Source organism: Staurois parvus, unplaced genomic scaffold, assembly GCF_062004578.1.
Source record: "Staurois parvus isolate SC_StPar_1 unplaced genomic scaffold, SC_StPar_1.0 ptg000202l, whole genome shotgun sequence".
Lineage (NCBI taxonomy): Eukaryota > Metazoa > Chordata > Amphibia > Anura > Ranidae > Staurois > Staurois parvus.
In genome coordinates this window covers 3,106,277-3,121,585 of record NW_028317998.1, presented here as the reverse complement: position 1 = coordinate 3,121,585, position 15,309 = coordinate 3,106,277, and the positions used below count along the sequence as shown (strand labels likewise).

Sequence of the window (15,309 nt, the reverse complement as noted above, 5' to 3'; positions counted from 1 at the left end):
GACGCAAACGCTCCCGTTAGAACAGCACCATGTGCTGTAATGTGCAGAATTGGCAGAGGCGTTTGGGAAGCGGTAAAAACGCTTTCCAAACGCCTCTCTGCCGCCTGCACACAAGGCTAGTGTGAACGTAGCCTAAAGCAAAGCTATGGTTTTAAGCCTGCGCTTGATTAACAGGTCTGTGTTAGCTTATGACCTGGATAGTAATGTGTCTGACTGTCTGTCTCTAACATCCATCGAACCATTCATGCCTTAGAATATCCTTTTATACTGTTTAGACTGTGTTTGTACCCAGATTATCTGTGCTTAGTTTGATCATTGACCAGTTATGTCTACATTACTTGCAGGGTTGCTGTTAGAAACCACAGCGCCCCCTACATCCAACCTGACAGCGCCTGCCCCCCCAAAAAGAACCCCACAGTTTAGTATGCTTCAGTTATGAATAAACACAGTGAGTGATCAGTACCAATCACTCACTGTATTCATTCAGGAAAGGAAGGGGCTGGTAAATGTGACATGTTTACCGGACCCTTTCCCCCACTCTCCATCCTGAAGAATCCTATTGTGTGCTTGCAGCCGCAGGTGGGAAGCAGAGGTGGGAAGCTGGAAGCACTGAAGAGTGGAGGGCACACTGGGGGGTCTGGGCAGCAGGGGAAACACATGGTGTAAAGGGATGGTCATGGGTGTGGCGAGGGAGAATTACTGGAACCAATTCCCTGTATGGCTCTCCCTGCAGCAGCTGAAAGCCAGCAGGAGGGAGAGGAGAAGAAGCCAGCTTTCAGCTGCTGCAGAGAGAGCCATACAGGAGATCGGTTCCAGTAATTGCCCCTCACAATGTGCTGATCACCCTCCCTGTCCACATCCGATTCAGCTAGCTGCCTGGGCCCCCCCCCCTTCTGGCTTGGGCCCCGTACAGGAGGAATGGTGGTACCCCCTTATCCAAGGCTCTGATTACTTGTCAATATTCCATTTACTTGTCTGGAACCTGTACCCTGTTTATCTATGCCTGACCTAACCATCAGTTTGCAGACTCTGCTACTGCCGTCCACTCTAGCATCTGTCCTGCCTGTTACCGACTGTTGCCCTAGCCAGCAGAGAGTAACTAACAAACTCCATGTCATGTGACTGTAAAGTGTATATGATGACATCCATGGAGATCAGGTTCATAGGAGGGACTATTCCTCTAAATGGACAGTTGGGAGGTAGGATACCAAATTTTTGATTAAATGGTTAATAGACAGCAATGTTTTACTATCTGTTAATGGGGCATATGGGTTACCTAGCCCATGTCTAGATAATGAAAACTATAACCCTAGAAAAAGACAGTACCAGAATATCAAGAATAACGAACTAGATAAAATCCCTCCTAAATGCAGCATGCAATGTATATGTAAAGAAATGTAGTGATGTTTTACAAAGCAACAGTAAAAAAAAGTGTTTTAATTCTAACTGCTTCTAGAAACATGATCAATAAGGTCACTATGAACAAAATGTTTTTTCAATAAGCACCAGTGTGTTTCAATGATTCCCTGTTTAGTTACACAGGCCTTTGTAAGTGTCTATAAATGCCTGCATATTTGCTTCTTGACAGAAGGCATGAGTGGGGGTGAATCAGTGCCTTAATATTAAATATGTTGGTAGTATAAGGTGACCCTTTGTCCAAACTCAGAAAGCTGGAAGATATCTATTTCACATATCTCATGTGCCGCAGGTGAATTAAATCTATTTATCCTACAAGTGAATAAAGGCAAAGGTTAATTCTCCATGTCTATCACGAAACATGTTTATTTACCTGGTCCTGGTGGTCCTGGGAATCCTGGTTGTCCTGGTGGTCCCTGTGGACCCATATTCCCCTGGACTCCTTTGGAACCATAAGCTGGTCTACCTGGATCTCCTCTCTCCCCTTTGAAACCCCGAACACCTGGAAAGCCTGGACTACCTGGTCGACCTAAAAAACAAAACAAAATACATTTCATATATATATATATATATAATATTTCAGTTGTACTTAGGAAGTGAACTTTGTGGCAGAAAGTTATATAACCCAACTCAATTTATGATCCTTGATGATATATAATGCTTGCTTGTGTAACTGCTCATTATTGCTGTTTGAACTGCAACATAAACTCTTTTTTTCACACATTAAATCATTTTGTGGTTCCCACTATAATACTGTGAATATAAAAGGCACCTTGATACTTTAAACATGCATCAAATTTAGTTGCTGGATGAGAACAGGATTGACAAGTGAACATATTTGTCCCTTAGTGTAGGGCACAAATGGAAGCACCAAATGGACTTCTAGTTGTACATGAACAATTCATGCATCATGCTTATTATTTGGAGCTACATCGCCACCTGCTGGTGACAACATTGCTCTGCAGGATATTATTTTTTAATAGTTTTATATAATGTGTACTGCACTGTATAAAAATAATAATAATCAAAAGTTTAAACATATACAGAAAATGAAAATGTAAAGATACAATAATATATATATATTTACAATTAAAATTGGCCTTACATAACTGATGGCATTTATCCCAACTTGCTAAAGGTATTAAGACTGAACTCTAAGGAAAAATCTAAATACACAGTTCAAATACAATACTTGAAGCTGTAAAAAGATTTTCCACATAAGAAAAAACTGCCAAGATCAATTTTAGAATTTATAGAAGATTAACTGAATGTCCTGTGACTGTGTACTGTAGTAGCCTTACAGCTGGTAGATGGAGCACATAGCATAATGGAGGACCAGGCATCCAACACACCCATGAAATCTTTGCAGTATATTAAGCATACAACACTACTGAGCACAGACTGCAATCCTTGAAAGGTTATTCCATTGTAATATTCATGATACATTTCCCCAAAACATACAGTTTATTATCCACAGTGTGTGATACATTTGGTAAAACCATAATGTGTTCCTTTTAATATTTTTAGAAATTCCATGTTCCCCATTCTCACATGTAAAACAAATAAGCACCTTTTTTCTTGGTGGCTATTTGGTTGATATCCTACAGGGCAAAATGATAAAATCCTCTGACTTAGTAAAACAGAAGTATCTAAAGCAGACTCTAAAAAGTACCAGTTAGCCTAATAGTGAATCTACATCCTACCTCTTCCAAACGCTGGCAACCCAGGGGGGCCAGGAAAACCGGGAGGACCAGTGAAGCCTTCATCTCCTGGCATACCTTGAAACCCAGGAAGACCTGGATCACCTGGTAAACCTTATAAATAGAGAGAACACAGGTGAGATCTTGATAGCATAAGCGATAGTGCACATTAACATGTTCTTGTTCATCAGCTAATGTGTCAAAATTTTGCACATCTAAAGGGCACTGAAATCAGTATTTTATAGGAGACTCCTGGCTGTTTTGCAGAAGCACTAAAAGCTAGACATGTATGGTTTGTTTCCTCTCAAATTCAATTTTAGACAACTTTTTCATTATTCGGACATTCAGATGTCTCCGAATGTCCAAATTACAGTAGTAACGAATCTGAAATAACGAAACCAAATTCAGGCAAAATTCAAATTGTATTTTGACTCAAATTTGATTCCGAAAAGAATATAATAGAATAGATTAGAATAAAATAGAAAATAATAGAATAGTCAACAAAATAATAGAATATAAAAGAAAAAAATAGAATAGAAAAATTATAGAATAGTATACCATATACAAGCATAGAACAGATTAGAATAGAGTAGAAAAGAATAGAATAGAAAAGAATGGAATAGAATATAAAAGAATTACAAAAATAGAATAGAATAAAATAGAAACAATATGTGTTCCAAAATTCAAATTTCGAAAAGAATAAATTAGAATCTGAATAGAATAGATTAGAATAGAAAAGAATAGAATAAAAAAAGAATAGAATAGAAAACAGACAATAAAATAGAATAAAACAGAAAGAATATATCTGTCCTCCAAAATTCGAATATCAAGAAAAATAAAATTAAATTTGAATAGAATAGATTAGAATAGAATAGAAAAGGATAAAACAGAACATAAAAGAAAAGAATATAATATATTAGAATAGAATAAAATACAATATAAAAGAATAGAATAGGTTAGAATAGAATAGAAAATAATAAAATAGAATAGAAAGAATATAACTGTCTTCCGAAATTCAAATTTGAACAGAATAGATTAGAATAGAATAGAAAAGAGTAGAAAAAAATAAGAGAATAGAACAGAAAATAATAGAATAGAAAAAAACAATAGAATAGAATAAAATAAAATAGAAAGAATAAAACTGTCTTCCGAAATTTGAATAGAATACATTCGAATTTGAATATAATAGAATCATTTAGAATGGTATAGAAAAAAAGAGAAAAGAAAAAAAACAATTGACTAGAATTCAATAAAATAGAATAAAGCAGAAATAATATAACCGTCTTTCGAAATTATAATTTTGAATAGAATAAGTTTGAATTTGAATACATTAGAATAGAATAGAAAAAGAATAGAAAATAAGAGAATAGAATAGAATGAATATAACCATCTTCCGAAATTTTTAAATAGAATAAATTAGAATTCAAATGCCAATGAAACTAATATTGAAAATGAATTAAACAAATTTAACAAAACACAATTATTTAAATAACGAATCGAAATGAAACAAGACACATTTTTTTCATTCTACACATGTCTACAAATAGCAGGGTCTACATAATGAAACACTGCAAACAAACACTCTTTGTTTCTAAATATTTTGGAACAATATTGTTACAATGTATTAGTAAAATTAGTTTCTAAATGTGCAGATCGAAGGAAATAAATACTGTTACTATTTAACCCCTTAATAGCCATTATTTTACATAAATCAACCTTAAAGCGGAGCTCTAGCTGATTTTTAAAAAAATAAGTCAGCAGCTACAAAAACTGTAGCTGCTGACTTTTAAACTACAGACACTTACCTGGCCCTCGGTCCAGCAGTGTCCTCACCACAGCTGGTTTCATCGGCTGGTTCTCTCCCTGGCACCGGCATCTTCAGAGTGGGCACCCGGCTGTGACAGCTGCGCTTTGTGAATGGTCCTGTAATCTTCTGGGACCTGTCACGTGTCCCAGAAGACTATGGGGAGGGAGGGAGGGCAACTTCTGCTTCAGATCCCCTTATGGGTACCCGCTCCCCAAAGGTGCCACTCCTTAATGGGGATCGGGGGACAAAACATTAAAGCTAGGGTCGTCGGTTTGAATACTGACTCTGCTTTGCTCCATAAACAACAATGCATTTATATCCAGATCAGTATAAAACATGACTTTTTTTACTCCCATGTGTACGAGGCCTAACACTGGGTAAAATCACGGTCCACAGCTGCGGAAAATATAAGAGGCACTGGAATCAGAAAGGTAAGTAGCCAAGCACTGTGCACACTAACGTCCCAGGTTCCTGGTGTCCAGAAGCTTTTGCAATGCCCAGGACTACAATTTCACCTTTGAAATTCACTTGCTGAGTATGACATTGTAACCCATAAATGTTCTATAGTTCCTCTTTCTCATAAATATATGTATGAAATAAAAGACATACCTGGAAGTGCTGATCCACCATTATTTACATACACAGGGGCCCCAGGAAAGCCTATGTCACCTTGTTCACCCTTACAAAATTGGGAAAGAAATGTATTTATACAATGGTATAACAATGTTCTGATTGGTTTTCATGAAAATAAATGACTGCATTATAGCTTTAATCTGGAATTTTATTTTACATGTAATACAAATTATTCTGTCCTTTAGGTTGTTTTTATTCATTTAAAATAACGCATATATTACCATAAAACATATCTGTTAATTTGAGTGGAAAGGTGCTGAGCTCCTGCCTGCTAACTATTCCATCCCCATTCGTCTCCATTCAAGAATCTTCCCTCTCCTGTGTCGCCGTGGCTGAAGAAACTCCAGTATATAGAAAAACGTCATAATTCCAATGGCAAATGTGTTTAGATCTTTAAAATGCAACCAATTTACAATACTGTTCCAAAATCAGACAATCAAAACAGTCTATCAGTTTAGTTTGGCCTGCATCAGGATCACTGGAAGCTAGTATGAGCACATCCCCAGCATAGCACTGTTTATGACAGCTCACAGTTCATATGTTGCCTTCATTTATGGGACATATTAATGCTGACATATTCAAGCAGCCTTGGACTATTTCTCAGCTTTGCCATATTATAAGAAGTCCAGCTGACCTGAAGAATCCATTATTTTCAATGGAGGTGAAATTAATAAACAATTTGCTTCAACAATCCTTTTAAGTGGAATTTCACCCTCCCTCCCCCTACCTTTTTTGAACCTGTGCCTACCTGGTTGCAGGTCCTGCACATTTAAGGTACTCACCTGTCCAGTGGATCTGACATTGTCCTACCTCCCTCCTAGATTGTAAGCTCGAAAGAGTAGGGCCCTCTAACCCCTCGTGTGCTCTTTGTTGTTGCTGTAATGTTTCATGTATTGTTCCCCCCACCTCTATTGTACAGCGCTGAGCAAACCCTTTGGCGCTATATAAACTCGATGTAATAATAATAATACTGAGATCAGCTTCTTTCTGCCCCTCCGGTCCAGTGCCACCGTATTCTTCTGTGACATCATTGGCAAGCATCTGAGTTTTCCAGGTTCATCCGGCAGCTTCCAGATGACACGCCAACTGTCCCTGACCCCCTCTTTCTTTTTCAATGAAGGACTATGCCTCCTGGGATATATATTACACGTGTGGACAGCACAGTGGCTAAATTGTTAGCACTTCCGCCTGGCAGTACTAGGGTTGTTGGTTCTAATCCCAACCACGGCACCACCTGCCTTGAGTTTGCATGTTCTCCCTGTGCCTGCGTGGGTTTCCTCTCACACTCCAAAGACATGCTGGTAGGTTAATTGGCTTCTGTCTAAATTGGCCCTAGTATGAGTAAGTTAGGGACCTTAGACTGTACATCCCTTGAGGGCTAGGGACTGATGTGAATGTATGAACAATATATAGTGCTGCATAAATTGATGGCACTATATAAGTAATAAATAAATAAATAAATTATCCAAAGAGGCACAGCAGGCAAAGTGCATGTTATTTGCCTGGGCGGGTGATGTACAGGGGGTGGAGATGGGCTAAAGGTTTCCCATAAAAGAGAAAAAAAAAAGCCTGATTTACACAGTGGAGGGGAGTCAACATCTGATTGAGGATGAAGACCCGCTTTATGAAAGCACAGATTTTTACCCTTTTTTTTCACAGTTTGGCTGTGCTTATTGGAGGGCGAAAAACAGTCCCAGTAGACCATAGCTACATTTTCCAGACACAGTACCTCTATTGAAATTCCAAAAGGAGACAAGTGATGCTAAAAATTATTCTGGTGAATAATTTTTATTGCAGTAAAATGCAAACAGTACACAATGAATACAGGAATGTTTGGTTCCCAGACAAAGGAAGCAATAGTATTCCATCAATGTTTATATTTTGAGTGTCCTGACCAACAGGGCCAGGGGTAGTCCCAAGTAACAGGACCAAATGTCACAGGTCAGAAAATAAAAGGGATGGGGTAGAGGGGGTTGCTAATCACATCGGGATGCTGTCCCCGCCAGGAGAACCCAGTGATTATTGCTAGCAGCTATAACAGTTGCTAGCGATAATTGCATTTAAAATCTGGCAGGCTGGTTGTACCCAAGTTGATCAATCGATCCACTCAGGTACATTCAGCCTGCTAATACATGGTTTGAATCTCCCTGCTGAACCTGCTGAGATTCGAACCGTCTATGGCCGGCTTCTGACTTTCCTCTGACATGCCAGGACTCGTACTTGTTCAGGCTTGGTGACTCAGAAGGAACTGAAGACAGAGGGTTGGTATAACATCAGGCAAGTCAGCAATGGCAGTCTTCGTATTTTTCTCAGGTTTACTGTAAAGGGAGCGTTATGAACCTATCAGCAGGAGTATACTCAAACATCTGGTTTAATTTTCAGAACATGCCCTTTCCATCTTCCTGTACTTCAATTTTGTTGGCTGAGGTGGCCTATCACAGTGCTGACATGACAGTAAAGTGCAGGGAGGAGAAGACCAGAGCCAATGACTGCAGAAGGTGGTTGCATTTTGTATATCTGAGGGGGATTCAGGAATCCATGGGTGCTCAACAGCAGGCTGGACTCTGAAGACGCCTGCTAGGTGTTGTGATTCACAATAAAACATTGACAATGTAACAAGAGTCTTAAAGTATCCTCTGTAAACATGGGAGGAATCCATCTTGTGCTTTGATCTATTCATCTGATCATTTGTTCAAATATTGACCAACAACCATAAACATTTGCACTAGTGATGGCATCATTTTCAAGAATAATGACTGCCCACTATGTTGGTGAAAACTGAACATCAATCATTTTCATAACAATGCTAAAACTGAGTATATAGTGGGACAATCATATCATATATTACCTTCACTCCTTTGGATCCATCAAGCCCAGTAAGTCCAGGAGGGCCAGTCTTCCCCTATGAAACACATCATTATGGCATATGAATGATGTAAAGCAACAATGGTTCTAAACAGAGGTAAAGATCCAAAGTAAAGCTGTGATTCTACTATGAATACAGATGCTGATATTACCAATATTATTTTTAGTAAAGGCAACATGCTATGTCTGCTTTTCTGTCTCACAACTGCAAAGTGAACCATCAGATCAGGTTAATATATTCCAGGTGTATCAAAACATAAGGTGTTTAATATTTTACAGTTCATTTTCATTAGAAAGGAGACAGAGCTTGAGTAGAAAAGCCTATGTCCTGCCAGCAGCTGTAAAGTGGGACCCATGCTCTCTGTGGGAAGCAGTGATCTCTCCATAGTTCTTGGCACTAACTCAGCAGGGGGTTTATCAGACCTCTGCACAGTGATCATTGCTTCCCCATAGAGAGCAAGGGTCCCATTCTGCATCAGGCAGGAAACAGGCCATAGCTGTGTTTTATTTTCTTTTAAGAAAACAAACTGTAAGACGCTGATTACTTTTTCTTTATTGCGCGTTATTCAGATAATTTAGATGGAAAATTCAATTGGGTTTTGACTCTTCCTTGTTCTGTGCAACACAAAGTGACTGGAGTTTGGCTTAATCCAAGCAAAAGGTAAAGGTAGTAATACATCTTCAGCGTTTTGTAGCTTAACACGCTGACTACAAAACATTAAACATTCCCAGTAAACTGTTTGTTACACTTCTTACCCCAACACCTGCAGTTTACAACTTTCAGTGCAGCTGGCTCCTGTACTCTTAGTGTTGCTTTCCTGCACATTCGGTCTTCACAGGAAAGAGGCTACAGTGGGCAGTGTAAGGGAATATGTGGGGAGGGGGGAGGAAAAGCAGGGGAGTGCCTTGCCATCTTAGGCTATGGGGCTGTGTGTTTCTATTGATGCACACACTGTAGGGAGACACAGCTCTACTCCCTGCATGCAAGGGTAGCTCTATTGGACGCTGTAAAAGAAAGGAGCCACCCCAAAACAGGAAACCTGGGGCAGTGGTCATGGCACCAGCTTAAACTGGAAGACAGTATGTTATTATACAGGATAGGCTTCTTAAAGTACCTAAAAACTGACTGTTTAATATCACTTTAAGGAGATGATCATTATATATATGTAGAAAGTAGTGTGCAATTTTTGCATCAATTTTGATGGTAAAAAAGAGGTATAGCCCATGGCAGCAAATTATTTCACAGAGTATCTGTGTGTACCAAGATCAGAAATAGTAGCACCATCCTATATGCCTATAGATTCATTAAAGGATTAAAGTTCACCTTTTGGACAAAAATGCAAGTTTGCAAGTAAAAAAATGTGCAATTTTTATTTTTGTCTACAGGAGCCTGTAAAGCATTGCACCAGCGATCTGTCGATCGCTGATGCCATGCAGGTCTCCTGCAGACCTGTCAGAATAACGGCTTGCCGTAGGGGATGTACAAGTAAGCAGATATACTGACAGGAAGCTTCAATTAACTACCACGGCACTTCACAGCACTGTGGTAGTTCACTGAAAACTACAAGCTGACAGTCACTAAAGCTGTCTGGACTTGTATGCACTCATTCACAGAACTCAAGTGCCGCGGCCGTGTGGGCGGAGCCCCGCACTGCCGCGCTGTTTTTCAAATCTGACAGATAGTACAAGGAAACTTCTCCCCGTTCTATCCATCAGAGGGAGGGGGGGCAGTGGGCGAGGCTCAGGCTATGGGAACATGTCACATGTTGCACCCTAAAAACAGGTGGAACATGTAACATGTTCCAAAGGTGAACTTATACTTTAAGTAGGGGCACTTCCAGTACGTACCACCTACTGAATGCTAAACACAGATCGCTGCTCACTGTGAACTGACTGCATTTCTTACTTTATCTAAACTCCTTGCCGGGACGGACTGACCATATGGAAACTCGGGCACTGCCCGAGGGCCTGGGGTCAGTAGAGGGCCCCATGAGATGCTCCTGGTACCTTTTTCATAGACTTTTTTGAGTTTGGGCAAGGACACAGGGGCCCCATGATCCCCTATTGCCCGGGGGCCCCATGAGTTGCCAGTCCGCCCCTGCTCATTGCACATTGCCACATTGGTTTTCCTAACAATACCTTATCACCAGGGGATCCACTAAATCCATCTGATCCAGGAAAGCCCTAAAAGAAACATTCACAGCATTACTATCCAAAGAGTGAGAAGAGTACATATTGTATACTATATTATGAATGTTTAATATTACAGTGATTTGGTACAAAGTCAGAAATGTTTTAAAAGATCTGGCCGTACAAAATGTATATCTTGAATCTTTCATGAGCCAAATATTGTATTTTTTTTCCACAATTCTGTCAGGGATGTCTCTGCCCCTGAATTCCATCATCCCACCTGTGGCTATTACAAGGAGTCTTACTCTCCCTGTTGAGTTTTTCTAAATTTGACCTCATCAAGTGAATTGATCACTACACTCAAATCATGAAAGACATTAAAAAGTCACCGGAGAATTAAAACATCCAGCATTTGTAGATAGCTAGCTAGATGCACTTGCTTTCATTTAACAATGTATCACATTAAATACATGGATTGAGTTACTATTGCTAAGCCTCAAAGATACTTATTAGTGTCATTACGGTTGTTATTATGACAATATGGGACTAATAGAGGGCTGAAAGAAAAATCAGACAGGTCCATATCTGCTAGCAGAGAGGGAGATGGGTATGTCCCTTCTCCAACTCATTCAGCCATGTAGGTCTCATCTGATCTCCTGCTCTGCAAGTCTGTTCACAACAAACCTATTCACAGCATAACAGTAAATCACTGTGAAAAAAAACCTTCAAGCAGCAGAATAGGCTTGAGATGAATTAATTATATGAACTGTTTCCCATTCAAGTGAATCAAATAAATTACAACAATGCAGACATGAGCATACAGTAAACAAAATATACATAGAATATTAAACATTTCCTTCAAAATCCACATAAGTCTAATTTACTTTTATAGTAGCTGAAAAAACACATTTATAGCAGAGGTTTAAGCAGCAGATGTAGGAGTGTAAAAAGATGTGAAAGTAAAGCAAGCCATGGATGATGCAATTTTCTTTCCTGCAACCAAGGGTTCAGTGTTGATGGTGGAATCCCCCCCCCCCCAGCACTATTGTGTTCTACCAGCAGGAAGTCTTCCCTGCTGGCAGAATACAATGATTACTGCTAGGGGATTACAGCTGCCAGCAGTAATCACATGGGAAAAATCCAACAGGCTGGTTGTTATGAAGTTGATAGATGGATTGACTTCAATACAACCAGCCTGCCCATTTATGGATTGTATCTCACCAAGTCCCTGCTGAACCGACTGAGATTTGAACCATCTATGTCCGGCTTTAGAAATGCGTTGTCTTATTCTATACAGATATGCAAATACAATGTTGGTAAATGTGGATTTTAGCTATGGTGGGTTGCTTGACTTCAATGGAACAGGAACTGTGGTATCCCCTGCACCCTCTTTAGGTTTGCCTTAGCTTACTGCCTCTACTTTGGAAACTATACAAATGAACTTACCCTTGCACCCGGAAGACCAGGAATGCCTTTCTCCCCTTTCTCTCCTTGTCCATTGTATCCCTATAAAAATAAAATAGTTATTTATAAGCAGTACGGCAAAATGATGCCATAATCCCAGTAACACCTATCATTGAATATTAGGCAATAATTTTAGCAAGGACTTACAACTGGCCCAGGCAGTCCAGATATTCCAGGATATCCGAGGTCGCCTCTTTCTCCCTATGTAGGCATGTTTAATTGAATGGTTATTATTGCATTAAATAAACAAATACATCTGTTAAAGCTATGTGGCAACATGATAATTCTACTGTAACATTTAATAAATAAATAATAAAACATTGTAAGAACAATAATATCAGTAGATGGACCATTGTATTTCTAGAGCTCTAATCAGCAAATCATAAATGAGGGTGGGTCAATGAATAAGTGGACATTGCATCTGGATTGCATCTTTAAACACTGTTAATAAAAAAATATATATATACTCTGGCAAATGAATATTGTTAATGGACTCAAATGATGACATTTTGTTTGTTGATTCTCTTTTTATAATCCACATAACTTTATTTATATTTTTTATATGCTGATCAAGTTGTCAAGTAAAAATGATAATGATCAGGATTGAGACAAACCACTGCCATGGGTGATGACAGTTGCAGCGTTGTTTTTTTGTCTGAAGGTTTAGGCAAGTTGCACAAGGGCGTAATAGCATTCATGATGTACTTAACAGCAGTCTAAAGAATTTCCAAACACCTGCATGACTTTTACTGAAAGTGATGTGTACATTGATGAAAATGTTAACAAATGATGCTAGTTGTGAGCTGACATGAATAAAAATACATTTAAAATATACCTGAAAGCACTACTTTTTTTTTAGTTTTGGGGAGGGTGGAGAGGGATTAGAACAGCTGCCAGTTTTTAATGCTGTCTGGATCCCATTAGGTACATTCACCCTCTCTATTTATCCTGTTTACTGATGTCACCAAGAGGTAAAAAGTGAAATCCCAAATTCTGCACTGTCACCAGAAAAGGAATAGAGGGAAACTTGTTCAATGGGGACCCTAGTTCTGGTGAGAACCAGAGATTCCCTCACTTTGGAGGGATTTCCTCACACTTCCTCTTGTGAATGTGATTAGAAGAGAGGGGAAATCTCTCCAATGGATTGCAGATGGAAAAAAAAGAGAAAACTGACAGGGATTATGGCCCTCCCTTGCTCTATACAAAAATTAGGATAAAAAGCTCTACTTTAAAGTGTTACTAAACCCAGGACCCTGCATTCACTATATCTGGTCTCCCACAGTACACAGAACATGGAAGTGCAATTATTTTAGTAAATATAAACTGCTAAATACCTTTTCTCATCAGCAGTTAGAGCAGTCTTGTGACTTATATCAGTGTCAAGCAAATCACTGGTTAAAGCTTGTAGGGGGAGTTTTCATTTTGCTCTGAGTGGAAGCAGAACCCCTGACCTCTGTCTGTACAACGCTGATTGGCCCTGTGCTGATCACATGCACTCTCCCAAGAAAAAAAACAACCTCTCTAGCAATACACATCAATCTGAACATCTGCAGAGTGACTTCACACAATATGTCTTATCAGGAGATAAGAGGGGGCACTGGAAGAAGGGGAGGATCAGAGAATTCAGGATCAAACAGTGTTTTTACACAATGCAGAGGATCAACCCTTTAGGTTCCACAGTGAGCATAACAAGCATGCTTTACTGCATATACAGACTGTTTTTTCTGTTGTGGGTTTAGTAACACTTTAATGGTTTGTTAGTAGCATTCTTAAGTAGTCAATTACAAGCTGGAAAATTAAGCAGCTAGCAACATGAGAACATTTCCAAACATGCACAAAAATATTACTACATCAGAAATATAGTGGTATGTAAAAATGGTAACATGTCAAGTGACGTTTTGCAATGCTTTTTGGTGCATTGTCTGGATCCTAATCTCCCAACCCATGAAACCTGGACATGTTACTAAAAAAACACACCTTGGGTGATGCATTTTTGATTTGTTTCCTATAGCAATTAATGGGAGATGCGTTTTGATGCACTTTAAAATGGAGCACCAAAAATGCAGTATGAAGGACTTTTCAAAATGCACAGCACCCGCAGCACACAAATATGAAGAGCTCCATAGAAGGGAAATATTTTTCTTATGTATTTGATGTATTTTCCAACGGCATTTTAAGTGCAGCAAAAGGGCATCAGTGCGAAAGGGGTATTAAGGTTTAGTCCTGCATCAAACTGCATTTGAAAGACTGTTCTGATGTTGTTGAAGTTACATGTGATATTTTCACCCAGTCAATAAGTCACACTTAAATCTGATACACAGGATGATCATATACCTGTTCTCCTGGGATTCCTTTTAGGAAGGTTGAGAATTCCATTCCACTGGATGCTGGAGGTCCGGGGTCACCCTGACGACCGGTGTCTCCCTGTAAGAAATACAGCATTTCATATTGTATCTAATTGAAGAAGATTTATGTGCTGAGAGCATACTTTTATGTTAATGTGATATTCATCTTTTTTTAGGAAAACACCCAATAACTATAATCAATAAAGTGAATCTATCATTGGCTTCACAAATTCTTTTTCTTCTCTTTCAATCATATAGGCCTAATAAAAAAGGGAAAATATCAATGTACTAGTCACATTAACTCATAACAACTTTTCTGATTTTACTGGTCTGATTGGTTGCTATAATCTACTAAACATTGGCTCTTTACTTCTTTGCTAATTAAGCACCAGTAGAAATAACTGCAAATAAATTATAATTTAATGGGTGGGGTGAGTGGTACTGTTACGCTTTCATCAGTTTTTTGGTGCAGTGACTTCTGCATAGGCTCCATCCGATGGCTTACAGCATTAACATAACAGACTCAATTTACAATGCTATCACACAAGGATAAGGACCTTTATTTTCAAACATGTGACTGTAATTTTAAGTGTCAGCTTTTCTTTTTTTTAATAAGGTTTGTTATCCTGGAGTGTTAGCTTTGTGAATTGAGTTTAATGCCATATGACCTCAAGTGGATCTAACACTACAAACACAGCCTTACACTACTATAACAATCACACCGCAAAGAAGTAGACATAGGAATTAAGTATTCTGATTTGGCTCTATGTCCTCCAAGGACAGCCTGCTGTAACTTCTTTCACTCAATCTATGCCTTGGCCCCCCATGGCCTCTACCAATGGGGGGGCTAGTGTGATAGTTTACACCACTTTCAATCATACAATCATGTACAAGCAAAAATCTTTTTTTTTTATTTTTTTGTTTTATTTCCTTGCATTTGGGTATTCTC

At 38.9% G+C, this 15,309-nt stretch overlaps 1 protein-coding gene across 2 annotated transcripts in view; it reads right to left on the bottom strand.

Annotated features, from left to right (window-relative positions):
• COL4A6 (collagen type IV alpha 6 chain) overlaps positions 1–15,309 on the bottom strand; it is a 328,190-nt gene that overhangs the window by 52,175 nt on the left and 260,706 nt on the right. For both annotated transcript variants that reach the window (XM_089678282.1, XM_089678283.1), the window contains exons 13-20: positions 14,350–14,439; positions 12,163–12,216; positions 11,998–12,057; positions 10,561–10,605; positions 8,405–8,458; positions 5,533–5,602; positions 3,120–3,230; positions 1,790–1,945 (exon numbers count right to left, since the gene is read on the bottom strand). In XM_089678282.1, the coding sequence (XP_089534408.1) occupies positions 1,790–1,945; positions 3,120–3,230; positions 5,533–5,602; positions 8,405–8,458; positions 10,561–10,605; positions 11,998–12,057; positions 12,163–12,216; positions 14,350–14,439 (640 nt within the window). The remainder of the gene's footprint in view (positions 1–1,789; positions 1,946–3,119; positions 3,231–5,532; positions 5,603–8,404; positions 8,459–10,560; positions 10,606–11,997; positions 12,058–12,162; positions 12,217–14,349; positions 14,440–15,309) is intronic.